The following is a 25,348-nucleotide window of genomic DNA, read 5'->3' on the forward strand; positions in this document are numbered from 1 at the left end:
CTCTGTGCGGGACTCTGCTCCCTGCAGGGCTCCTGGGCGTGCTCTGCGCACAGCATGGGGCTCTGGGCAGGGCCCCGCTCTATGTGAGGTGCTCTGCGCGGGGCCCTGCTCCATGTGGAGCTCCTGGGCATGATCTGCACACAGCATGGGCTCCGCGCAGGGCTCCGCGCACAGCATGGGGCTCCCCGCACACAGCACCGGGCTCCCCGCACACAGCACCGGGCTCCCCGCACACAGCACCGGGCTCCGCGCACAGCGCGGGGCTCCCCGCACACAGCACCGGGCTCTCCGCACACAGCACCGGGCTCCGCACACAGCGCGGGGCTCCCCGCACACAGCACCGGGCTCCGCTCTCCGCTCCGCCCCGCTCCGCAGTTCTGGTCCCGGCGGCAGCGCCGCCCCGCGGTGCCGCCGTCGCCTCCGCAGGCCGTTTCCAGCCGCACGGCGCGGCCGCGCCGGCCCCTCCGAGGCCACGCGGGGACGTTCCCGTGGCCGCGGCGGCCGCTCCGCTCACGGCGGCGCCGCGCGGCACCGCGGGCCGCTCCAGCCATCCCGGGGCTTCCGAGGCTCCTCCTGTCCCGAGGCTCCGGGAGGGAGCCCGGGAGCTGGAAGCGGCTTCCAGCAGGTGGCACTGGTGGCCGCGAGCAACGGGGCTGCGACGGGGCGCGACTGGATCCCCTGTGAGCCCTGGTGACGCGGGGGATGCAGGGATCCCCGCACCGGCCCTGTGGAATCCCGGTTCCTGGGGGGATGCAGGGATCCCCGCACCCGGCCCCATTGGATCCCTGTTCCCGCGGGATAGCAGGATTTCGCACCCAGCCCCGTAGGATCCCTGCTCCTGGGGGCATACAAGGATCTCTAATCCCATGCCGATGGGATCCCTGTTCCTGGGGGTACCAGGATCCCCATACCAGCCCCGTTTTTCTGGGGATCCCGGTTCCTGAGGGATAAAAGGATCTCTACGCCCATCCTGAGGGATACCAGGATCCTCAAATCCCTTGGGAGGATCCCGCTCCCGCTCCCGCTCCCGCCCCGAGGGGATGGCGGCACCTTGCGAGGACCGACCCCCCTTTCCCCCCGGCGCGGCGGCTCCCCCCGCCGGGCCCCGCAGCCCCTGCGGGCGGGGCGCCGCGCGGGAACGTACCACTGCGCCGCGGGGGGGACCGGGGCCGGGGGGTCCCCCCTCGCCCCCGCCCCGCCGCCCTCCCGCCGCGCCCCCCGCCCTCTACCCGCCCTCCCCGCCGCCCCGCGCCCTCTCCCCGCGCCGGGACGGGGCCTCCCCCGCCGGCCCCTCCGGGCCTCCGCAGCGCGGTCCCCCCTCCCCGCGCCCCTCTTGGCCTCGCTCGGGGCAGGGGCGGGGGGAGATGCTGGCCCCGTTGGCCTGGCGACGCGCGCGCGCCGCGCGTCCCGCCCCCCGGCGCGCCGCCCATTGGCCGCGGCGGCGGCGGCGGCGGGCTCCCATTGGCCGCGCCGCGCCGTCACTCTGCCGCAGCGGGCGGCGGCGGCGGCGGCGGCCGTTGCCCGCGGTGGGGCCGGCTCGCCCGCCCGCCGCCGCCGCCGGGGCTCGCGGGGGCTGCGCGCCCGCTCCCTCCTCCGTCCCTCCGTCCCTGCGCCCCGCAGTGCGCGGGCGGCGGGGCGGCCATGCAGCGGGCGGCCGGGAGCCGCCGCGCCGCCCCGGGCCGCCGCCCCGGGCCGGCGGCGGGCGGCCGGTAACGGCGGGCCCCGCCGCTGCATGCGGGGCCCGCGGCGAGGCCGGCGGCGGGGGCGGTGATGCGCGCGGCAGGATGCCGCGGCTCCCGGTGAAGAAGATCCGCAAGCAGCTGAAGCTGCTGCTGCTGCTGGCGCTGCTCACGGTGGCCGTGGGCTTCACGTACCTGCACGTCAGCCTGCTGCGCCACGGCCGGGCCCTGCGCCTGCCCTTCGCCGCCAGAGGTAACGGCCCGCGCCCCCGGGGCACCCGCGCTGCGACCGGGCGGCCCTCGGGGCCCAAAGCCAGGCCCAAAGCCGCCTTGTCCCCTGCGCCCCTGAAGCCCGGTGTCCCCCGGACACCCACGCCAGCCGGGCCCTCCTCTGCACCTTGCTGCCCCGCGCCGGCTGGCCGTGGACACCCCGCTCCGGGACGTCCTCGTCGTGCCCCGGCACCCGCCTTCCTGCCTTTCCCAAGCGGGAATGTGGCCCCGGCGTTGATTATCTATGTCTTTAGTTTATTTATCTATTCCTCCTTCCCGTCGAGTGGCTGCGTCCTCGTTTGGGGCCCCCCTCGCGGCTCGGCGCGCACAAAGAAGGCCATTTATGATGGCGAGACGCCTCGAAGGAGCCAGCTGGGAGGGACAGGCCCCGTTGTTCTCCCGCACGTCCCTCTTGCCGGTGCTTCCCCAGCCCGTGCTTTGAAACCGGAAAAACAAATAGCAATAATAATAATAACAAAACCGTTCCTTGGCCTCTCTGCGCCCAGTTTGCGCTGGGGAAGGCGATGGGGGGATGGCTGTGAAGTTCGTCCGTAGGCACAAGTGCTTGCGTGCTCCCGGGATCCCAGCACGGGGGGATTTCACACGTATTTTCTCCCACGTTTCTCCTTGACCTCGGCGATGGAAGCGGTGTGAAGCGCTCGCTGGGTTGGCGGCGTCGGCTGAAACGGGAGCCGTAACGTTTGTGGCTCACGGTTTGCGCGGGCGCCTCTCCTCCCATCTGGCCTGGGAGTTGGTGAATAAATGAGAAAGGAGCGGCAGTGACCGCTGACACGCGTGAGAAATGGCCTTCCTTGGCGGCTCAGCGCCGCGCGCCTGGCTGCCCGGGACCCTCGGCTGGTAAATCCCAAGTTTCACACAGGAGCAGCAGCAGAATCCTGCAGACCTTCAGGCGTTACGGAGAAATCGGGATAAGAAGAAGAAAAGCAGGAGATGAAGCTGCTTCTCCCTCATCTCAGAGGATTGGTTACAGGGAGCCGGGCTTGCCGGGTATTCTCGTTTCCTCTGCCATAGGATCGTTTGGGCATCCGCAAGCAGTGGAAGAGGCTACTTGATGCGGCCACAATTAGGCTGGTTTGCAAGGGAAAAACCCACTTCTCCTTTCCGAAGCAGCAGCCTCGGGCAGGGCGCTGGATGGCGAGCCCACGGGTCCATGGAAATGCTCCCGGGTGTGTTTTCCAGTGCTGGAGCAGGCGGCAGCTTCAAGCAGACACGTCTGATCTTTTGGGGCAGAAAAGGGTGTCAAGCAGGGTGCTGCAAAGGCAGATTTCTGTAGAGGGGGACATCCCCCCCTTCCTTATCTCCTACAAGTAGATAATTACCCTTCTCTGGCTAATTTAACATGCGGATCCCTCATCTGAAATAACGAGGCCATTACGGTGCTCTCCCGGCGGGAAACCGCTCCGAGCCAGCGGTAGGGAACTACCTGTGCGCCAGGTGGAGGGGAAGGAGAAGAAGGGAAGGAAAAAGGAAGACAACAAAAGTACAAAACGGCTCTTAGCGGGGGACGTTGAGCGGCAGCGCGAGCAGAGGTTTACGTCGCGCGGCAGCGTTTCCTCATAGCTCCAGGGATAACGGATCCGTCTAAGAGGGGAGCGTTGTTTTTGCCTCCGGTGCCGGGAGGAGAGCCCGGCTCTCGCCTGGGCTGCCAGCTGCAGCCGCGGCCCCTCCGCGCGTCAAAGGGCCGATTGAGGCGCCGGGAGCAGGTGGGAAGGCCGGGAAGGGCTCCGTTGGCTGCCCTGGGAGCTGCCGTATCCCTGAAGGGGAGGCGGCGGGTGCTCCGCGCGCCCTCGCAGCCGCTTTTGGAGCCGGGCAGTCCAGCGTTCGGCCTCCTCGGGAGGCGACAGCTGTGGGGGCCGTGCCGGCGAGGGCGGCAGCGGTGCCGCTTCCCGTTGGGAAAGGGGCAAAGATGTGCGTGGAGAGCGGAGGCGCCGCACTCTGGCAGCGCCTGGGGAGCGGGAGCAGGCGCTCCGCTCCTGAGCGGCGTCTCCGCTTGGCGCCCTCTTGGAAGCGGGATGCTTCCCGGCACGCTCGCACTCGGACCGTCCGGCGGAGCAGCCGGCGGCGCCCTTTCCCGGACGGTGCCGCGGCCCATGCGGGATTCTTGCAGCAGCAGCAGAGCTTGCGACGTCGGCGCTCGGTGACTGTAACCGCTCAGAGGTGACGGGCGGCAGAAAGAGAGCCAAGCCGCCGGGAACTAAACCGGCGGGATGGCACTGCCGTGCCTCGGCGCGGAGGCAGCCTCAGCCGTGCCGAGGGGGACGCCAGTTCTCACCATCTCCCCCAAATGGGGGCCCCTCCTGGCACCCCCGTCGCATGGCGCTTTCTTGCGTCACTGTGGACATGTTGCGTGACGTTTTTAGGGTCCGAGTTGTCTTTTCAGGCGGATGGGCTCTTCTGGGCTTGGCCAGCGGTGGATTGACCTTTCTTGGGCATCTCCCGTTCAGTGGGAATTTTGCCGCGGGAGTCGGAAGCCAGAAGAGCCAGATGGGCACCTCCGGGGGGATTTCTCCTGGGGAGCAGAGAGCTAAATCCATGCCTTGCTTGTTCCACCGCTCTGCTCCCAGCGGGATCCCAAGCAAACCCAGCCATTCCGGCCTTGGGGATGCGCTTCCTGCAGCACAAAGACAACCCTGGGGAGGCCACTGAGAAAGTCCTTGGGCCCTTGACGTGTCCTTGTGTCCCATCACATCTGGGCTTCGCAGCAAGGCACAAAGTGGTGGCCTCGGCAAAGGGATGACGCGGGAGGCAGAGGCTGGTCCCGGTCTCCAGCCCTTGTGGAGGAAACGGGGCTGACATGATCCGTGGGAAGAGGTGCCCGAGGTCCAGGTTGCGCTGAGCCCAACTCGTGCCATGGAGCACCCAGGGCTCGAGGTGGTGGCGCCCACTGCTCCCTGGCTACGTGCAGCCCCCGGTGCCTCCTGCTTCCGAAGGGGAGGACAGAGCAGGACCAGGCTGGCCGCGAGCCCGAGGACATTCCTGGTGAGCCAGCCTGCAGGGAGAGCAGGTCCCGTTCCTTCCGAGCGCCCGGGCAGCCGGCCCTGCCGGGGCGAAGGGGCAAGGTGGAGCCGTTTTGCTCCCGTATTAAGGAGGAAAAACGGATTTGCTTCGCGTTTGCCTCCCAGTGGGAGTCTCCGCATCGAGCCTCCTCCGGCGGCTGCTCCTCGGAACCTCCCACGCGCGTCCCCATGAGGAGGCGGCCGCGGCGGCTCGGCTCGCGCCTGGCGCCGTGCCCGGCGGGCCGGGCCGGGCTGCGCGTACGTGGTGGGCTGGAGCGGCGCGGGCTCGGAGGGCCCTGCTCTGTCAGGCCGTGTCCTCGGGAGCGTTTCCCTCCCGCTCCTGCACAGCCACGTCGGTCCTAGCTGCTCTTTTCATCCCGCTATCCAAATGGGACATTTATTTCTAGTTTCCACACGGAGCGGCTGGACTCACCAGCATTTGATTTCCTTTGCCTAATGTTGTCCTTGACTTTCCTATCCAATATTTGCATTGCTGAAGAATAAACACCGTTGCAGAAGGCTGGAAGCTTTTTATATATCTGTTCATTTTATTCTCCCTCCATCTTCGCTGGCATGTTTTCCTCCTCCCGGAGGTGGTCACCAGCCCAGGTCACAGCGACGGGCAGTGGCTTCCTGGCATGAAACCGTTGGGGAGGTCAGTTGTGTTTAGTGCTGCAGAGGGGAGACGGCATCAAGGAAACCCTCAGGGGTGCAGGAGGAGTGGGCTGAGCCGCAGGATGCCATCCCTTGGGAATGGGTGTCCCAGCATGCAGTAATGGACTTGTCTGGTGTTTGTTAGCGGGTGAGAAGAGGCCCGAGCCTTGCCGAGCTCCCTCGTCTCTCTGTTCTCCCCTCAGATGGCGAGAGGCTGGCGGAGGTGACGGACGCGGGCCGGCGGGCGCCCGCCGCCCCGGCGCGGCACGGCAAGGCAGAGGAGTCCAGCGAGAGCCGCGAGGAGGAGCAGGTAGCGTGGGGACACGGAGCCGCTCCGAGCCTCATCCAGCCCTCGCAGCTGGGGACGTGGCCGGGTGTAGGTAGCTGCAGAGGTGCTGCTTGGCCGAGCCGAGCCCCCTGCTCTGTCCTCTGCTCCTTGGTGGCCTCCACGGCGGTCGCTCCGCTTTGCCGGCGTCTTTGCCGAGCTGCGGAGCCCCGCTCTGGAAGCGACGGCCCCAGCTTGGCTGTGCTAGAGCCACGCGGAGGGCACCAGCCCCCTCGTCGGCCTGTGCAAAGTCCGGCCAGATTAAAGCAGCTGCTGGCTCTTGTGCTCAGGTCTCCTCTGTCCCTGCCCCTCGCGAGGGGCTGGCACGGGGGAGGCTGAAGGAGGACACGGAGCTCCCCTGTGGTAGCCACGTGGTGTCCCTGCCCTCTCCTGAGCAGCGAGGTGCTGCCAGGCTGTGTCCTTGGTGGCCCGTTGCCATCATTGCTGCGCAGTGTCCAGAGGAGCCTTGTGCCCGTCTCTGCCTGCCCCATGACCGCGGCGGCCGGCAGAGATCTGCAGCGCCGCTGCCTCTTGGCTTAAATGCCCCGTTGGTGGCCGCCTTCAGCGGGTGCCGTATCTCAAGGCCGCTCTGTAATTACCGCTTGGTTTTCCAGGTCAGGGAAGGAAGCCTTCCTTGGAGCAGTCGCAGCTCAATTAGGCCGCCTCCCTAATAACGTCTTCCAAGGGCATCGCTCCCCTCCTCTGGGACGTTAATGAGCTGGTTTAGGCAGAGGTTGCTAATTGTTTCCCCGTTGCTGTGCATCCTAACGGGCCGTGTTTTGTCGATGCCGCTTTGAAGCCTGACCTGGTGTCACCCGGGTGCTCCCTCTCCTCTCCCCTTTTGCCTTCCCCCACGGGCAGAGTGTCCAGAGTGACAGTCGGGTTAAGTTTGTGTTGCAGCTCTTTGCTGACTTGGATCCCTCTTGTCTGGGCAGGCTGTTGCCAGAAAACCTGTAGGGTTGGATGGTTTTTGAGAGATTTGTCCATCAGTCGATTCCAGAGCAAACCCGAGTCAGTGAGAGGTGGCCATGAAAGACTGTGTTATCACCCAAGCTTCCATCCTTTGGGAAACAGAGCCCCAAATATTTATTTAGTTTTCTGAAGCCCATGGCAAAAGACAGGCATTTTGGGTGAACAGAAAGTGTTCTGTTTAGGAGAAGGAGCACTTTTCAGCAGAGGAAGGGAAACAAGTTTGGCTGGAACATTTTGAAACTCTACTCCCTGGGATGCCTTGCCAGTATTTTTCTGCCTCTTCGTGCCAGGGTTGCCCTGTCTGGCCTCGCAGGTAGCCCCACGAGCTCCTGGCTCCGTCGGAAAGGCCTTTCCCTGCCCTTGCCGGGATGGGGTGGGAGGTGGGATCTGTCCTGGGAGTGTGGAGGGACAAGGAGGTGGCTGCCGGCTCCAGTGCCAGCTGTGATCCCGGACGGGAGACGGAGAGACACCTCCTGCAATCCCATCTGCTTGACACATTGCTTCCCCCAAGGCTCACGATTCCCTCCTTGGATTCATCTCCGGGCAGGATTTCTCCCTGTGACAGCACGGAAATCTCTGGGCAGAGCAGGCAAACAGCTCCCTGGCGCCATGGGTCAATGCCTTGGATCGCCGTCTGGAGAAGGGAATGGCTTGTGCCACGGGCTGGTCTGGGGTGCGTTGCTCCACGTTCCCTGTTGCTCATCTCCCTTCCTGCTTGCTTGGCAGGGTGACGGGCAGGACTCCGATGACTGGTTCTCCAGAGGCCGGCGGTCCGAGCGAGCCGCCGGGCGTCCCAAACTCAACCTGACCAAGCAGGCGTTGCCTTGGAGCGACCAGGTGAGCCCGGGAGGGCGACGTGGGAACAGGGAGCAGCGAGGGCTTGGAGGCGGTGAGGGTGGTCCTGGGAGGAGGCTGCTTGGGAGCACAAGGTTCTGCCAATGCCTTGAGCCCCTCTGAGCCGTCCCAGCGCCACGTCGTGGGAAGCACATCCCTCAGCCTGCTCACGGGGACAGGCCTGGAAAGGCCGCTCGGGAAGCTGCCCCATGAGCCGGGGCCCAGGCTGAGCCATCCCCATGCCTCGCCGCTCTGCTCTCGTCCTGCAGTACAAGGGCAGGGCCAACCTGCACGTCTTTGAGGACTGGTGCGGAGGGGCAGTGAGGCACCTCAGGAAGAACCTCCACTTCCCGCTCTTTCCCCACGTGAGTCCCACTGGCCGTGGCGGGCACCTTTGCCCGCATCTCAGGGTCTGTTTGGGGGCGAGTAGATTCCAGATGGGCTCCTGAGCGGAGCAGGAGGGGAGCAGAGGGTGGTGGCGGGACCCCCACGGGCACCAGGGGCACAGGGCCAAGGATGGGCGAGACGGAGACGGGCTGGGTGACGTTGCTGCCAGGGCTGGGCAACGTTCCTGCTTTCCCACCTCTCCAGGCCCGCACCACGGTGAAAAAGCTGGCTGTGGCACCCAAGTGGAAGAACTATGGGCTGCGGATTTTTGGCTACATCCACCCCTTTAAGGATGGTGAGTGGCTGAGCTCTGCCTCATCAAAGGCTGCCTCCTTCACCCTCCTTGGACCTCGCAAGGTCAGGAAGGGTGTTGGAGAAGCGGGGAGTCCCTTGCACCACCGAGGATCCTCAAGATTTCCGGGAGCTGGGATCCTTTTCCTTGGATGATTCAAGTAAAGAAGCAGCTCCAGCCCTGTCTAGGTTGGAGTCCTGTCCTGTCGATCCGTCCCTGGGGTTTCCCCGGATCATGAGGAGATGCCGTCCCCTTGAGACACGCAGCGCAGGCCAGCGGGGCCGCTTTGTCCCTGCCCGCTGATGTTCTGCTTTGCCCTCCCCAGGGGACTTCCAGTTTTCTGTGGCATCTGACGACAACTCGGAGTTCTGGCTTAGCTCCGATGAGAGTCCATCCAACTCACGCCTGGCTGCCTTCGTGGGCAAGGTACCGCAATCCCGTGGCGCGCTTTCCCACCGGTGTCCTGTTGGGATCCGGCTGTTCCTGCCTGCGCTCCCCCGCGTGCTCTCACGCGCTGCCTCTGCCTTCCTGCAGCTGGGCACTGAGTGGACGGCCCCGGGAGAGTTCACCAAGTTCCGCTCCCAAGTGTCCAAGCCGCTGCAGTAAGTGCGTCCCTGTGCTGGGCTCGGCGACGGGGTGCAGCAGCGGTCACTTCGGCACTGATTTCTGAGCAGCCTCTTCCCCTCCTTGGCAGCCTCATGTCGTCCAGGCGCTACTACTTTGAGCTCCTCCACAAGCAAGATGACCGGGGTTCGGACCACGTGGAAGTTGGCGTGAGTAAATGCCCGGGCTTTGGCTGCGGATCAAATCCCACCAGGAGCAGCGGAGGGAGGAGGAGGGGTCCCCTGCAGGCTCCTTCTGGGCTTCCCAGAGGAGCCCGGCGCTGAGGGCAGACAGAAGGGTCTCGGCCAGGGCACCGTCCGTGCGTGTTGCTCCCGAGCTGTGATCCTGCCTCTTCCTTTCCAGCCCATGTTGCAGATTCAGCCCTGGGAGAGACGGGCAGAAAGCGGGTGGCTCCCTGCTTCCTTTATTTTTTTCCACCTTTGAAATACCAGGAGCATCAAATCTGAACTTGCCTGTCTTGGCTGCGCAGCCCTGGCAAGGCCCGCAGCGTGTGTCATGGGAGCTCGGGCTTTCTTCGGCAGGGGAAGACGTTGGCTCTTGAGCAAAGGCTTCCTTGCTCCCAAACAGTCATTAATCACTGGAGTCCAACTTGTGCCAGCAAAGCGTGGGGGAGCAGGCAACACCCCTTCCTCGCCTTCCTCCTCCTCGGCGCTCAGCTTCGCCCTCCCAGGGCTCCGTGTTGGAGCATCCAGCACAGATTAAGATCTGAATTTTTAATGCAAAAAACAAACAGATGGGGGAGATGTTTTTGGCTGGAGGGAGGGAAGCCTCTCAGATGTTCTTAAGCAACAACAACAAAAAGAGGAGGACCCTAATGCATCTTTCCCTGTGGGTATCTAAAGGCTTGTCTGGACAAGGGCTCATCCATCTCCAGGCAAGCTTTTAAGACGTCTGGAGTCAAATCAGTGCAGAGAGCTATGAAGAACCCCCTTCAGTCAGCGCTAACGTGTTTGTGCCGCAGCCAGGGCGATGCGGGACATGGGTGCCGTAGGGCTCCGTGCAGGACAGGCTTTGGATGCGGTTCCCGCTGGTGCTGGGGAGGACCTGGCCTAGGGTGCCTAGGGGAGGGCAGCTACATCCTGCGCCTTGGCACTGATTTTCCCATCTCCCCCACTCTCTTCTAGTGGCGAGTTTTCCTCCCCAGCTTGAAGTTCGAAGTGATCGACTCCTCCTACATTTCTCTTTACACAGGTGAGACCAGAGCCGCGCACACACTCCCATGCGCGTTGCTCCAAGGTGCCGTGTGTGTCAGTGCAGCCGGGCAGCTCCCAGAGCAGAGCTGGGGAAGGAAACCAAGCCCTGAGCGCAGCCCCTGGCCACCACGGCAGCCTTCCCCCTGCTCCTGAGGCTCCAGAGCTGCTCCTCAGCAAGCTGCTTGGCTCCGTGCCCCGGCCCTGAGTTATGCGGAGCTGTCGTCCAAGTGGGGATGGATGGCGCGGGCTTTAATTAAATCTATAGATCTTCTGCTTCCTGCCCATTTCCTGGCCTGGCAGCAAAAAACATTTGATAGATGGGAGCTGCCCCAGGGCTCACTACGCGCGAGGACCGGTCATTAAGCATGGCCTGGAAGGCGTCGCTGAGGTGGCAGGGGACATGCAGCACGCAGGAATCAGTGGGCAGCAGAAGGACGGGGCCGGTGTGGAGGGCCTGAGGTATTGGTGCGGGTGCCCAGGAGATGGATGAGGTGCAGGTATATCTCCCCCCGACACTCTCCGTCAGCGCCTGCTCTCTTCTGCTTCCCTCGGACGCCAGCAGTGTCCCAGGATGGAGCCAAGTCCCCAGGGTGTGGCAGGTGATCGCCCCAGGACTCGGATGCAAGCGGCAAAAGCCCCTGGCCTGGGGAATGGGCCACAGGGAGGGCGCGGGGCACGTGGTGGTGGCCTCAGCCTCTGCTCTCGCCTCCTGCAGACGAGTCGTCCCTGAAGATGAACCACGTGGAGCACATCCCGCAGTCCCTGGCCAGCCACAGCGGGAGCCACCTCTGGGAGGCGCAGCGGGATGAGCACGGCGCCGACATGCTCAAGACGGACCCCAGGGACACCTTCTTCCTCAGTAAGTGGGGCTGGAGCATCCTCGGGCCGAGACTCTAAAGCTGGGGGGCACTGGGAGGCGTCAGACGCCGACTGGTCGGGGGGCTGTGTGCGCGGGCTCGGGGCTGAGCCGCGGCTTCCTCTGCTCAGCCCCGGCCATAGAGGCCTCCCGCGTGCAGAACGTGCTGGTGCCCTGTGCCTACAGCCCCACCTACGTGGTGAAGGACTTCCCCATCGCCCGCTACCAGGGCCTGCAGTTCGTAAGTGTGCCCCGGCTGCGGCCCCGCTCCTCTTCCTCGGGGCAAGCCCGGCGCGCCGCTCGGCTGACGGGCGTCGTGGCCGCCCCGGCAGGTCTACCTCTCGTTTGTGTACCCCAACGACTTCACGCGCCTCACCCACATGGAGACGGAGAACAAGTGCTTCTACCGGGAGTCTCCCCTCTACCTGGAGAAGTATGTGCTGGGGGTGTGTTCGGCAGCGCTGCGCGGAGCGGCGAGTCCAGCACATCGGAGCTGGCAGAGCCAGGCGCGGGCAGCTGCGCCGGGTGCTTCCCCAGCCCGTGCACACTTGGGACCTTGGTGTGTCCCCGTGCGCGCAGCAAGCCTGTGGGTGCAGCCCTCGCTTATCTCAGGGAGCCCATCTCTGCCTTCTGTTGCCCAGGTTCGGTTTCTACAAGTACATGAAGATGGATGAAGAGGAGGAGGATCCTCGCCAGCGAGCGTTTCTCTTCTTCAACGCAGACAGTGAGTCACGCTTGCAGCTCTCGGGCATCTCTCAGCAGCTTGGCAGGGGACAGAGGGCCCGGCATCCCCGCCGCAGTTGTCATCACCGCGCGGCTCAGCTGCGGCGTGGTTGCGAGCAGAGCTGGTGGGCGGCAGCGCTGCGGTGCCCCGGGGCCGAGCTCGAGGGCTCCGTGCGGATGGGGGGCTCGCGGGGAGCGGGAGCAGCCAGGCAGTTCTCCGCTGTCGGCTCACAGCTGAGCGAGGCCATCGCCCAGACAGGCTACACGTGTTCCCAGGTGGAAGAGGAGCAGTGTCAGGGTAGCCAGTAGCCAAGGCTGGACCCACTTGCTGGAGCCTCTCGTTGCCATCCCGGGCGGCAGGTGGATCCTGACAGCTTTGAGCCCCTGTCACCTGGGGGCAGGTTGCAGGTCGATATCCCCAGCGAGGTGCAGACAGGCTTTGCCAAGCTGCCTCGGGCCAGGGTGCTGCGGCGCTGTCCGCGCTGCACAGCTGAGGTCGCGGGGGATCCACTTCCGCCTTGGCTTCCCAGGTTTCCTGGATGAAGAGGAGGAGGAGGAGGAGGAGGGAGTTGACAGTCCTGAGCCCACAGAGCCAGCGCCCGCAACGAAGGAGAGGAGCCTTGGGCTGCTGCCTGGAGCCAAAAGCAAAGAGATCCCGCCAGCCACGGGGGATTATGGAGACGACCTGGACTACTACAGCTTCGGCGCCCAGCAGGGCCGGGCGCGGGCTGCGGCTGCACGGCCGGGGAGGTGGAGCGCGTCCCGCCGGGCCAGCGCCAGCGCCGCGGCAGCCACCCCCACGGGCGCTGCTGAGGAGCCGGGCCCCGCGCAGCCACGGCGCCCCAGGAGGGCGCTCCGGTGGATGCCGGCGGCTCCCGGCGCGGGTGGCGAGGATGGGCCGGGGCTGCCGCCAGCGGCGCATCAGGGCCTCTCACTGCAGCTCTCTGTGCCCGGCGGGGGGAGCAGGGCCCAAGCGGTGGCGCCCAGCACACCGGCAGCCCCCCAGCGGGGCGGCAAGGCCAGGGCAGCGCAGGAGAAGGTCTACGTGACGCGGCTGCAGCCGGGCAAGCGCAAAGCCCCAGCTCAGGAACCCGCCTTCCCCAGCATCTTCCTGTATCCGAAGGCCCCGAGGAAGGTGCACCTTCGCTCCAGGAGCCCGCGGAGGCGTCCCATCCCCTCCAGCAAGGTCCGCCGAGTGCCCTGGCTCCTGAGCACCATCTCCAAGGAAAAGGGCACTGCCAAGCGCCGGAGCGCTTGGGAGAGGCTGGACAAGCGGGAAGAGCCGAGGGGGCAGCGGCGGGCGCTGCCCAGCCTCCTGCTGCCCGGAGCCGACGGGCTCTTCAGCAGGGAGACGCGTGACGACGCGACAGCCGGCCCGGGCAGGACAGCGGCCACTGCCGAGAACAACTCCTCGGAGACAGCCCTTTTGGGTGGGACGCGGGTGACGTCCTTTCTGAAGATGTCAGATACAACAGCCTCCCAGCAAGAGGGACGAGAGGGCCCAGGAAAGGGCCAGGAGGAAGAGGACGAGGAGGAGGAGGTGTCGGACTACAGCTACGAGGCTGCGGAGCTGCCGCCGAGCTGGCTGGAGGACTCCATCAACTGGCAGAGGACGTTCAGCGTCGGCTCAGTGGACTTCGAGCTGCTGCGCTCCGACTGGAACGACCTGCGCTGCAACGTGTCCGGCAACCTGCAGCTGGGCGAGAGCGAGGTGGTGGACGTGGTGGCACAGTACCTGGAGAAGCTCAACGAGAAGAACGGCGGGTAGGAACGGGAGCACGGGGGCACTGGGAACGTGTCCTCACCCCGCACGGTGGGATCTGCCCAAGCCCGCAGTGAGGGGCCCAAGGCCCAGTTGTGAGGAAGGGCTGCTGATGGTGGGGGTGGCTGTCTTTCCCTGCAGCATCTACACTCTCCTGCGGATCATCAACGTGGAAAAACGCCGGGACACGGCCCGGGGGAACCGCTACCTGCTGGAGCTGGAGCTGGCGGAGCGGGGTCAGCGCATGGTGCGGCTCTCCGAGTACGTCTATGTCCTCTTGCACCAGGGCAAGCAGGATGACAGCGCTGAGGCCAACCCCGAGGGGCCAGCGCTGGCCGCCACTGAGCCCCAGCCGAGTGCCTGGAGTGTCCTCTACGGGAAGCCCATCCTGTGCCAGCCCTTGCACCTCAGCTGGAAGCAGGATGTCATGGTGCACTTCGTGGTCCCCGGTACGTGAGATGCAACCTCCTTCCGGCCAGCTTTGCATCCTCGGGGCTGCTCCAAGGGGCCGCCAGCAGCAGGGTGCACGTGGCCCGGGCCACCTCAGGAGGCCGGGCGTCCCCTTGCTCGCAGGCCGCAGCCTCTGCTCGCAGAGAGACGTCGTGTGGCCGCAGCAGAGCAGAGCGTCTCTGCCAGGGCCCCGGGTGGCAGTCGAGTGGCCAAGGGAGGCGTCTCGGGTCAGCAGCCAGGTCGCGAGCGCTGCTGCGGCTACCCGGCCTCTTGGGGGAGGCAACTGCTTGGGCTGGGCCGGGGGGAGCGCTGGGGCCCCTGCAGCGGCGAGGCCGAGCCCTGAGCGGCGTTTGTGGCTGTGGCCGGCAGTGAAGAACCAGGCGCGCTGGGTGCAGCAGTTCATCTCGGACATGGCCGGCCTCTACGGGGCCACGAAGGACGCCAACTTCAACGTCATCCTCGTGGACTTCGACAGCGAGGACATGGATGTAGAGAAGGCTCTGCAGGAGGCCCCACTGCCCCGGTAACACGTCCCGGGAGGCTCCCCAAAACCTCCTGGCCATATTCCTAACCCACTCCCAGCCACGCAAGGGGACGTCAGCCAGATGTCCCCGTGCTGCTCCCGGGCAGATCTGTGCTCCTTCCTGCTCCCTCTTCCTCACATGTGTGTGTCCAGCGCCGGCACTGACCATTCTGCGGTGCCTCCCCAGGTACCGGTACCTGCGTCGCACGGGGAACTTCGAGCGCTCGTCCGGGCTGCAGGCCGGCGTGGACACCGTCGAGGTGAGGCGGGAGGAGACTGTGGCCCCGCGGAGCTGCCCTCCCGGTGCCTGGGGTGGAGCCAGCTCATGACACCTGCCGTCATGTCTGCCCCGCTCCCGCAGGACGGGCACAGCATCGTGTTCCTGTGTGACCTGCACATCCACTTCCCTCCCAATATCCTGGACAGCATCCGGAAGCACTGCGTGGAGGGCAAGCTGGCCTACGCGCCCATCGTCATGCGCCTGAGCTGCGGCAGCTCCCCCCGCGAGCCCAATGGTGAGTTGGCCCCCACCGCCCTTGAGCTCTGGAATATCCTCCCACCTGGCTGGAGGAGAGCCGGAATCCTGGCGCTGCTCCGTGCGGATATGCCCAGGGTGGAGGCCGACTCTGCTCGCTCCGGCGGGACGGGCCTTGAGGCGCTGTGACCTGCTGGGTGCAAGGTCCTCAAGAGCTGGACCTCAGGGCGGGAGGAGGCCGTGGGACTTGAGGGCCATGCTTGGAAGCAGTGGCTGGGACAGCACATTCCTGTGGCCACAGCTTTCCAGGCAAGACCTTGGCAGCGCCGGGAGCTCCGGGGGTGCCGGGGCGCCGTGCCGGATCACCGCTCTTGCCTCTCCTCTAGGCTACTGGGAAGTGAACGGCTTCGGCCTCTTTGGCATCTACAAATCGGACTTCGACCGCGTCGGAGGGATGAACACAGAGGAGTTCAGAGACCGCTGGGGCGGGGAGGACTGGGAGCTCCTGGACAGGTGAGTCTGGGGGGACACCGGCAGCCGTCGCCTCCCCACACGCATGTTTGCACGCGGGTTCCCGTGTGGCAGCAGGGCCATTTCCCCATCCCCGAGCCAGACGGCAGCATCCCAGGGAGCTCGGCGAGCCGCGATCCCGCAGGAGCTAGCACGGGCTGGGGGGCTCTCGCTGAGCCCTCGCTGGTCCGTGCCGCCCCACGCAGGGTCCTGCAGAGCGGCCTGGAGGTGGAGCGCTTGCGCCTCAGGAACTTCTACCATTACTACCACTCCAAGCGCGGCATGTGGAACGCCCGCAGCAGGAAAGCCCTCAAGGACTAGCGGCCTCCAGCTCACCGCAGGAGGACGGGGGGGCTGCACCAGGTCATCTCTAGAGGCCCCTTCCAACCTCAACCGGTCGGTGCTCCTGCCACGGAGCCGGCCGCCTCGCGCCCTCGCCACGCGGCCGGAGCCAAGGGCACCCACTGCTGGGATATCTCTAAGCGGACCACGATTATTTAGGGGAGGGGGGAAACAGGGGTGGCGGGAGGGCAAAAGCAAGGCGGGATTTTTTTCCTAAGGGTCTAATTTCGTAGTCAGCAACAGATTTATTAACTCAGTAGCGCCGGGGCGGGAGGAGACCCGCTGCCATGAGCCCCGGGAGCAGGGGGCAAGTGCCGGGTGCGGGAGCTGCAGGTGGGAGACGGGCACTCGGGGCAGGTTCCGTCTCCTCCAGGCGCTCCGCTCCACGGGCCCTGCCCACCGTGGGGCTCCGCTTTCGCTGCGGCCGCGGGCGGACAGAGGCAGAGCCCTGCGCCCCCTGCTGCACCCCGGCCGTGCCCCATAGTACCGGGATGGGGTGGGAAAGGGCAGAGCCCGAGGCCCAGGTGGGAGCGGGGAGAGGCAAGTGACGTTTCCAAGCTAATTTCTGTGAAATTATGAGGTAGGAAGCCGTTTTGGGGAAGTTCTGTCCATTTTGGTTTGGCTGTTTTTTTGGTTTTATTTTTGCTTTTTTATTTTTAAGAATAAAATCAATGTCTTGACTGGGCTTCGCTTTGCCCTGCTCTCGGGTCTTGCCCGTGCCTCGGTGTCCCCCGGGGTCCCTGAGGCCGGGGCCGTCGCCATCCCTGGCGCTGGGGGCTCCGTCAGCAGCAGGGCGAGGCAGGAGCGCTGCACGCCCGGGCTTGCCAGCATCCTCCGCTCCGAGCGGCGCGCTCAGGGCCTGCGCGGGGCGGACGCTGCGCTCCCTCCCCAGCCCCCGGGCCGTGTCCCCTTGTGCCCCCCTGGCGGGTGGGCAGGTGGGCTCGGAGCCCCTCGAGCGCCGCGGGCTCCCTACCGGCCCCACACTCACACGGCGGCAGCGGCATCGACGGAGGCGTTTGCGGGCGGCCCGCCCTGCCCCGCAGCACTCGCCGGCAGAGGCGTCGGGGCTTGTTGGCCCCCCGGCCCGCGGGGCGGAGGCCCGGGCTGAGCGCGGGCTGGTGGTGACAGCAGTGCTGGGCGCGGGCTCCAGGGGTCCCCGGTCCCACGGAGCAGCCGGCGGCGGCAGCGCTCAGCCCGAACCGGTCGGGCGCGTTCCGCTCGCTCCCCCTCGCCCCGAGCACCGTCAAGGGCCTCCCCTCCCTCCCACGCGAGCCGCGCGCTCCAGCGAGGCTGCGGCTGCCACAGCAGCCCGGCTGGCCCCCGAAGCGCTGCCGCTGGGGCACGAAGCGGCGACGGGGGCAGCGCCCGGACCCCCGGAGGGACCCCAGCGCCGCCAGCAAAGCACCGAGGGGGCTCCGAGCGTCGCGGCAGCGACCGGCCGGGCGAGCTCGTGCGGCGGCAGCATGCTGCAGGGCGACGGTCCCGCGGGGCCGCCCGCTCAGGTAGGTGCTTGGCCCCGCGCGGTCACCTGGCCCCAGAGCGCCCTCCTCCCCAGCTGCCTCGCGCATCTGCGTCCCTGCTCGGCAAGGGGGCCCGGGCAGGCGTGTGCAGCTCCCAGGGGCCATGGGGGAACCGCGTTGGCCCCGGAGCTGGGGTCCTGCCATCCCCGTGTGTCCCCCAAGGAGTCTGGATCCCCCCTGTGTGTTTTTTTGTCGTGTTGCTTTTCCTCTTTTTGGCGGATGGAGCATCCTGGGGACGGTGCAGGGCAGCCCCAGCAGGGCAGCTGCCGTCCCCCTTCCGCCCCGCGCTGCAGCCTCGGCACGGGCTGTTCCCCGCAGCGGCCTGCGTCTGCGCTCTGCACACCCCTGCGCTCTCCCTCGCGGCGGCAAGGGGGATGCAGCAGGGCTGGGCTCCCCGCAAAGCTCTGCAGGCGCCGCCGGGGCTTTTCCCGTCTCCGGACTCGCCGAGCAGGGTTCCCTCAGCGCTGGGGGCCGGCTGACCGGAAAAGTGCCGTGTTCCCTGCTCGACCGGGAGCCGGGGCCCGCACGGCTTCTCCCCGGAGCAGGGGGTCGCGGTGGTGTTTTGCGTGTCCCCCTGCCCTGTTATTCCCAATTTTTGGTGACGCCGTCACGCAGTGCAGGCGGGGCCCCGCCGTGGCGTCCGCTGCCTTAAATCAGCAGGTGCCATCAGTGCAGGCGCTCCCAGCGCCGGTGGCTCCCGTCCCACCCCGGTGCAAGGTCCGCGTGGAGCCGGGCTGGGAGGGCCGCCTGGCCCTTTCCCCGCTGTAACCAAGTGCGGCGGCCACACGGGCCACTCTCCCGGCGCGTCACGAGCCCTTGAGCACCCCAGCTGGCCCTCTGCCGCGAGCTGGCTGCCGAGCGCCTCCGCAGGGGCGTGCACGAGACCAGGCACAACTCGCTTCAGGAATGCGGCGCCGCTGAAACGCGGCGGCGCGAGCGGCTGAGGGAGCCCTGTGGCCCCGCACCCCAGCCCGCGTGGAGCTGCCCCGCATCCCTGCGTCCCCGCATCCCAGCCCGGCCAGTGAAGCGGCACCCGGCTATTAATTACGGCCCGCGGCCGCGCTGCGCCCTGGCCGGCGAGGCGTGGCGGCGCGGGGCGGGCCCGCTTCCACCTTAAGGCTTGGGAAGGCCCCGCCGCCATCGCCCGGCTGCGCCGCGCTCACCTGCTTAAGGTGGCCCTGGAGCGGGAGACGGACGGAGCGGCAGCGGCAGCAGCGATCCCATCCCCGACCATGCAGGAGGGCAACTTCTTCCTCTCGGCCCTGCAGCCTGAGGCCGGCGTGTGCTCGCTGGCGCTGCCCTCGGACCGGCAGCTGGAGGGCCGTGGCGGCGCGGCGGCCGAGGCGCAGCGGCTGCGCAGCGCCCGCGTCCAGGAGCAGGTCCGGCTGCGCATGATGCTCAAGGGCCAGGCGGCCCCCCGGCCTCCAGGGCTGGGCCTCGACTTCGCCGCCGAGGCTGCAGGTGGGCGTGCGCGCGAGGGGCCACCACGGGGCGGGCTGTCCCCCCCATTCCCACCCCGTCGCCATCGCGGTGGCGGGAAGCTGGCTGGGAAGGGAGGCTCGCGGCCCGGCCTCAACCTTTGGGAAAACACCCCTGTGCTCGCCGCTGCCTCCGTTGTGCCAGCCCTGCCCCGGGGCAGCCATGGGGCTTGGTGCCGACGCGAGGCCCAAAGCGGGGGGCCAGTGTGTGGTTGCCCCGCAGAGCCCCCCACCAACCCTCCTCCTCCCGCCCGAGCCATCGCGCGGCAGCTCCCAGCGCTGGCCGGGCTCCAAGCACCTCCATTTGGCGGCGGCAGCGGCCTCCGCCCCGGCGGCTCCTCTGGGCCTCGACGCAGGGCGGGAGCTGGCGCATGGGGACTTCCCCCGATGGTTTTAAACCTTCTCTCCCCTCTTTGTGCTGGCACGGGGGACTGCTGGTGGTTTTGGGGGCTCTGCTCCGGGTTTCAGGGGGACCAAAGCAGCCTCAGAGCTGAAATGAGACCCTCCATTTGTCCACCCGTCTGTCTCTCCGCAGGCAGCCAGTCCAGCGCGACCCTGCGCCCGGCCTTCAGCTCCCGCTCGCAGGGCGCCAGCTCGGAGGCACGCAGCTCGGTGTGTAGCAGCCCCCTGGCCCGGCCCGGCCCGGCCTCCCTCCCACTGTCCTCCCACTCACGCTCCTCTTCCCGCCTCTCCACAGCTCTTCCAGGCGTCCAGCCGCAGTGACTACGGCACCCTGGCCAGCAGCGGCTGGTCCTCGCGCTCAGCTGTGGACCTGGCGCCCCGCAAGCGCCCTGCGGCTGTCACCAACGGGGGCCCGGCCAAGGGCTACGGGGGCGGCTACGGGCCGCCGGCGGCCTCCCCGCCGCGGCCGACCTCCTTCCACGAACGCTCCTTCGGCGCCCGGCCCAGCTTCGACACGCTCTCACTGCGCTCACTGCGCCTGGCGGAGGGGCCGGGCCGCAGCACCGACGACCGCTACAGCGTCGTGTCGGAGCAGTTGGAGCCCGCGCGCAGCCTCTACCGCGGCGGCGGCTTTGCCCGCTCCTACACCTTCGAGCGGCGCCTGAGCGGCGGCGGCGGCAGCGCCTGGCTGGACGAGGGCCCGCCGAGCCGCACCATCCGGGCGCCCGCCATGCGCACGCTGCAGCGCTTCCAGAGCAACAACCGCTCGCGCCTCGGTGCCGCCAGCGCCTACCTGGGCGCCGCGGCCGAGCACAGCTCCCGCGCCCCCTCCGTGCGCAGCCTCGCCGAGGCCGGCCACCACCTGCACGACCAGCGCGATGGCAGTGGCGGCTACAACGGCCACGGCACCCTGCTCACCCAGCAGTCTGGAGGGTGAGTGTGGCCCTGGCCGAGTGAGGGCCCCTTGGTTGCTTGGCCGGTCCACGGGGAGGCTCTTCCAGCTCTTGGCTCGCGTGGGCTCCATGCAAGGACGGGATTCGGGTTGAGGTTGCCCCCAGCATCCTGCTGCGGACCCGTCTCACTGCCCACTTTGAGACCCGAGGGCGGGAAGCTCCCCTGCGGGGGGAAGGACTTGGGGGAGATGGGCTGGGGTCTCCTCTGCGATGCCTGTGGGACGCAGCGGGGGCCGCTCTGTCTGGGCCGCTCCTCAGCTGCTTGTGTTTCAGGTTTGACGACATCGACCTGCCCTCTGCGGTCAAGTACCTGATCGCCAGCGACCCCAACCTGCAGGTCCTGGGCGCTGCCTACCTGCAGCACAAATGCTACAGCGACGGCAACGCCAAGAAGCAGGTGGGCACCCGGGAGCCACAGGGGACCGTCTCTCCGGCCTCCCTTTGATCCTCACTGGGCTCTCTCAGTGTTGGGAAGCGCCTCCGGAAGTACGAAGGGGATGGGGGCCGCCCGGGGCCAAGGGGCAAGCTGGTTCCTTGGACGCATGCAGGATTAGGGGAGGCTGTGTGGGGCACGCTATCCGTGGGGCACACTCTCCGTGGGGCACACTATCCGTGTGACATGCTATTCAAGGGGCACGCTAACCATGGGGCACACTATCCATGTGACATGCTATCGTGGGGTGCGCGCTCCATGGCTCGGCACCCCTCAGCCCCGGCCGCCCCTCTCGTCGCAGGCGCGCAGCCTCCAGGCCATGCCCAAGCTGGTGAAGCTGTTCAACAGCCCCAACCAGGAGGTGCAGCGCCATGCTACGGGCGCCATGCGCAACCTCATCTACGACAACGCTGAGAACAAGCTGGCCCTGGTGGAGGAGAACGGCATCTATGAGCTCATGCGGACCCTGCGGGAGCCCGACGACGAGCTCCGCAAGAACGTCACAGGTCGGAGAGGGCCGCGGCGCAGGCATGGGGCAGGAGCGGGGGGACCTTGTGGTCCTCCTGCCTGGGGTGAGACCAGCAAGTCGCTTCTAGGGGACAGCTAGAGGATGGGCACATGAGAACGTACAACACAGGTGACAAAGGCACCAATGTCTTTGTCTGCAGAGGGAGCACATGGCAGTGTCCACGGGGCGCAGTGTCCCTGGGGTTGGCTCTGAAGTGGGCTGTGTCCATCTTGCCTGCCCAGCAGGGCTATGAGGTTGTGGTGCTGGGCTGCTGCCACCAGCTCTTTGGCTCACGTCCGCCACGGCTGTGCCGGCCCAGGAAGGGTGCGAGTGCCGCCTCGGGATGGGCTCGCTCACCGCGTGTCCCTCGCGGCGCAGGGATCCTGTGGAACCTCTCCTCCAGTGACAACCTCAAGGATCGCCTGGCCCGGGACACACTGGAGCAGCTCACAGACCTGGTGCTGGTGCCGCTCTCTGGCCTGGGTGGCTCCGGTGTCATCCAGCAGAACCCCTCTGAGGCAGAGATCTTCTACAACTCCACGGGCTTCCTCAGGTACCTGCTCTGCTCCCTTCCTGCTTATCTTCTTGCTGTGGCCATAGCGCCAGGGTCAGCTGGTAAAGGTAGACTAGGTGACACCGGGACGTGTCAGGGCAGTGCTCAAGGACTTCGGAGCCCTTTTGAAGGGTCCCTGTCCCTCACAGCTCTTGTGTATCAGGGCTGAGCCTGGTCAAGTGCTCGGGTCAGCTAATAACCTGCTTTCCCTATGCAGAAACCTCAGCTCTGCCAGCCAGCAGACCCGGCAGAAGATGCGCGAGTGCCATGGGCTGGTGGACTCCATGATCCATTACGTCAACAGTTCCCTGGAAGTGGGCAAGTCGGAGGACAAGGTGAGCCCTGGGCCTGTCGTGCCGGAGGCTTTGGGGTTTCCTTGATGCCCTCCCCAGGGGTTTTGGTTGCCACCTTGCGCTCTGGCAGCGAGGCCTTGGCTGGTGGGCTGGAGACTGACCCGTGCCCTCGCAGAGCGTGGAGAACGCCGTGTGCGTGCTGCGGAACCTCTCCTACCGCCTGTACGACGAGATGCCCCCGTCCTCGCTGCAGCGCTTGGAGGGCCACAGGAGGAATAACAGCAGCACCATGACGGGGGAGCTGGTGGGCTGTTTCAGCCCCCAGAGCAAGAAAGCACGAGAGGTCAGCACTGGCCGCGTTGCTTTTCAGGCGGGAAAGCAACCGAGAAGCGGCCAGGGCCTGAGGTGACACCAGGGTGGAGGTGGACGCAGGCCCTGGCTGCTGGGTGGGACACGCGGCTGAGCTCAGCAGAGGGTGAATCAGCCACCTCTGACATGCGGGGCGGGTGGAGCCCCTTGTGCCAAGGGAGGTGACACATCCAGGGCAGCTCGTCAGCGCCCTGCCGAGCCGGGTGAGCTGCAGGCGGGTGACGCGGGCTTAAGGGCGCTGCTGCCTCTGTGCGCAAGGACCTCCGTGACATCTCCGGCGTGAGAGCAGGGCTGGGGCCCTGCAGAGGGATGGAGCAAGAGGGAGGCAAGCGCTCCGGGTGGCTGCTCTAACGATGTCACCCCCCCGTCACCCTGGGCCTTGCAGCACTACATGAGCGCGGACATCGTCACCTTCACCGAGGTCTCCAAGGACCCCAAGGGCATGGAGTGGCTCTGGAACCCGCAGATCGTCGGCATCTACAACCGGCTGCTGCAGCGCTGCGAGCTCAACAAGCACACGACGGAGGCGGCCTCGGGGGCCCTGCAGAACATCACGGCCGGGGACCGCAGGGTGAGCCCGCACACGGGGCCGCGCCACCGACCGCAGGCTGGGGCAAGTCCCTGCCATCGTCCGACTAACGGTGGCCACACCTGGGCACGCGCCTCTCTGTGGGTTCACCCGGCCTCGCCTGGCTGGGGAACGCGGCCACCACGCTGCCTACTCAGCCCGGACAGCCAGGCCCGGCCGGGCGTCCCGCCGCAGCCCTGCTGAGCGAGCGGAGTGGCTCATCCCAGGTGGAGGAGGAAGAGAAGGAGGAGGAGTGGGGTGGCGGGCGGGTGCCCGCCGGCGCCTCCACGTGAGCTCTTGCCTCCGCAGTGGGCGGGCGTGCTGAGCAGGCTGGCCCTGGAGCAGGAGCGCATCCTGAACCCCGTGCTGGACCGCGTGCGCACCGCCGACCACCACCAGCTGCGCTCGCTCACGGGGCTCATCCGCAACCTGTCCCGCCACGCGCGCAACAAGGACGAGATGTGTGAGTGCCGTGGAGGGCCAGGCGGGCGCCGGGGGGCTGGCTGCCCTCCATTCACTTTGTCCCCGTCCCTCGGCTCAGCGCCAGGCCGATCCTCTCCCCCTTGTCTGCAGAGAGCAGAAGAGCAAAGCTGGGGGTTGGAGATGCCCATGGTGCCCCTGCCCCATGGGACCTTCTCTTGCTGTCCCCACACCATGTCCAGGAGGTCTGGGGTGGGTGCAGGTGCCAGCGCTGATGTGACCCCTTTGCCCGCTAGCGACCAAGGTGGTCAGCCACTTGATAGAGAAGCTGCCGGCTGGCGCCGGGGACAAGTCGCCACCTGCCGACGTCATCGTCAACATCATCGCGGTGCTCAACAACCTGGTGGTGGAGAGCCCCATGGCCGCCCGTGACATCGTCTACTTTGACGGCCTCAGAAAGCTCTTCTACATCAAGAAGAGGAGGGACAGGTAGGACTTACCTGCCAGCCTTCCCCCAGCCCCACCATCCCAGCTTGGAGCTAGTGCAGATCCGCTCCTGCCCTCCCCTTCTCCCCCTTGTCCATGGAGGGGGAGAGCCACAACCAGTGCCCTTCCCCAGGGCTTGTGGCTCTGGGGCTTTGTCGCTCTGAGAGTGGCCTCACGGGCACGACCTGACCCTTTGTCACCTCCTCAGGACCTCCCCCACTGTGTTGTGGTGCTTCTTGTCTGGGCCAGAAATACTTGTCCCCCTGCCAGGCTTGGTGGGCTTTCTGCCTCTTCCCCCCAGCACGAGCTCCTCATCCCGGTGGGGTGGTGTCCTCTCTGGCTCGTGGGCACCATCCCATGCCTGGCAGTGCCCGAAGGTCACGGTGTCCCCTGTGTCCCCCCTAGCTCGGACAACGAGAAGTCCTCCAGAGCAGCGGCCAGCCTCCTGGGCAACATGTGGCAATACACCAAGCTCCACCGGGACTTCAAGATGGTACGTGCCGCCCCGCAGAGCCGCCCCGGCTGGCACGGCCCAGCGCTGCCCGGGGAGCCCCTGTGGGCATCGCGGCTATTGCCTTGACCTCGGGAAGGCACCCAGGTGTTCCCAAACTGCAGCCCTTCCTCTCCCGAAAAGGGTGATGTTCCCAGGGCATCGTCCCTTTGGTGGCAAGCGAAAGGGATGGTGAGGGAAGGGGCGTCCTGCGGCGGCCGGGTGACGGGGGCCTGCTCTCTTGCAGAAGGGGTACCGCAAGGAGGATTTCCTCAGCCTCTGAGAAGGAGCCCTGGGCGAGGAGGAGGAGGAGGGACTGAGCTCTCCCCACCAGCACGGGCCTCGCTGGCCCTGGCGGCCCGGGCCCGGCCGCTCGCCGCGGGACCCCAGCTCGTAGTGTAGTCCCTGCTGCTCCCTGTGCTTCCCGCTTCCCCACGCGGGCACCAGCTCACGCCCATCTCCCTCCGCCCCGTGTGGGGCCGGGCGGGCAGCAGCGCGGGCCGGGCGGGCGCTGCGTCAGCGGGCCGGGCCGGGCCGGGCCGGGTGGCTCCTCGCCGCGGGCTGGGGAGCTGCCCGGCTCTGCCGAGGCTGGCGCAGGCGGCTCCCGCGCGCTCCGGGCGCGCTGCGGGTGCTGGGATCGCTTCCTGCCCGGGGCGCCGCAGCTGCGCAGCGCGCTGGGCACCGTGTAGAGTAGGCGAAGGGCAGCGCGGTGGAGACGGCGGGAGGGGCCTTTCTGAGGCTTTTCCCGAGCCTCCCAGCTTCCCGAAATAAAGGTGTCCCTTCCGACGGTGTCCGCTTGCCGCCTGCGCCTGGGAGGAAAGTGGGGTCCCCGCAAAGCCTGGCACCTGCCGCAGCCCCGCGACGGATGAGACCCGCACCGAGCGGCGCAGCTTTATTGCCACCCGTGTGGTTGGTCCCAAGGGAGGAGGGAGCATGGCTGCCCTGGGGCTGCTCCGGTGCTTTCCAGCCTGTCCGCTTGCTCGGCGC

The 25,348-nt window shown here is 67.0% G+C and overlaps 2 protein-coding genes across 5 annotated transcripts; both read left to right on the forward strand.

Moving 5' to 3' along the window:
- Nucleotides 1-1,749: 1,749 nt before the first annotated feature.
- On the forward strand, nt 1,750-15,867 carry B4GALNT4 (beta-1,4-N-acetyl-galactosaminyltransferase 4). Its single transcript, XM_088534318.1, has 20 exons — nt 1,750-1,932; nt 5,824-5,930; nt 7,644-7,754; nt 8,021-8,116; nt 8,343-8,433; nt 8,756-8,856; nt 8,965-9,032; nt 9,125-9,203; nt 10,179-10,245; nt 10,963-11,106; nt 11,235-11,344; nt 11,436-11,536; nt 11,745-11,827; nt 12,357-13,590; nt 13,730-14,037; nt 14,408-14,561; nt 14,749-14,821; nt 14,923-15,076; nt 15,423-15,549; nt 15,753-15,867. Exons 1-20 carry the CDS (start codon nt 1,785-1,787, stop codon nt 15,865-15,867), a joined length of 3,471 nt encoding a protein of 1,156 aa, XP_088390444.1. The 5' UTR covers nt 1,750-1,784.
- A 1,484-nt stretch (nt 15,868-17,351) lies between these two features.
- Nucleotides 17,352-24,749, forward strand: PKP3 (plakophilin 3). 4 transcript variants are annotated; one of them, XM_088534137.1, is made up of 14 exons: nt 17,352-17,390; nt 18,677-18,903; nt 19,426-19,498; nt 19,584-20,221; nt 20,515-20,638; nt 20,976-21,180; nt 21,561-21,735; nt 21,953-22,070; nt 22,204-22,371; nt 22,783-22,968; nt 23,275-23,428; nt 23,682-23,874; nt 24,277-24,364; nt 24,609-24,749. In XM_088534137.1, the coding sequence occupies exons 1-14, from the start codon at nt 17,352-17,354 to the stop codon at nt 24,642-24,644; spliced, it is 2,424 nt and encodes an 807-aa protein (XP_088390263.1). In that variant the 3' UTR covers nt 24,645-24,749. The 4 variants fall into 4 exon arrangements, with proteins under 4 accessions (XP_088390263.1, XP_088390265.1, XP_088390266.1 ...); XM_088534139.1 differs by having other exon boundaries at nt 18,677-18,873; XM_088534140.1 differs by having other exon boundaries at nt 18,677-18,869; nt 19,422-19,498.
- Nucleotides 24,750-25,348: the final 599 nt, after the last annotated feature.

Source organism: Tinamus guttatus, unplaced genomic scaffold (assembly GCF_059628265.1).
Source record: "Tinamus guttatus ecotype Peru unplaced genomic scaffold, ASM5962826v1 Tinamus_guttatus_pri_ptg000546l, whole genome shotgun sequence".
Taxonomy (NCBI): Eukaryota; Metazoa; Chordata; class Aves; order Tinamiformes; family Tinamidae; genus Tinamus; species Tinamus guttatus.

Excerpts from the sequence above, each read along its gene's own strand:
- B4GALNT4 (XM_088534318.1), top strand. The coding sequence starts at position 1,785 with ATGCCGCGGCTCCCGGTGAAGAAGATCCGCAAGCAGCTGAAGCTGCTG. Across the intron at positions 8,434-8,755 it reads CATCCACCCCTTTAAGGATG|GGGACTTCCAGTTTTCTGTG; the intron begins GTGAGTGGCTGA and ends TGCCCTCCCCAG. Across the intron at positions 9,033-9,124 it reads CAAGTGTCCAAGCCGCTGCA|CCTCATGTCGTCCAGGCGCT; the intron begins GTAAGTGCGTCC and ends CCTCCTTGGCAG.
- PKP3 (XM_088534137.1), top strand. The coding sequence starts at position 17,352 with ATGCTGCAGGGCGACGGTCCCGCGGGGCCGCCCGCTCAG. Across the intron at positions 21,181-21,560 it reads GCTCCGCAAGAACGTCACAG|GGATCCTGTGGAACCTCTCC; the intron begins GTCGGAGAGGGC and ends CTCGCGGCGCAG. Across the intron at positions 24,365-24,608 it reads TCCACCGGGACTTCAAGATG|AAGGGGTACCGCAAGGAGGA; the intron begins GTACGTGCCGCC and ends GCTCTCTTGCAG.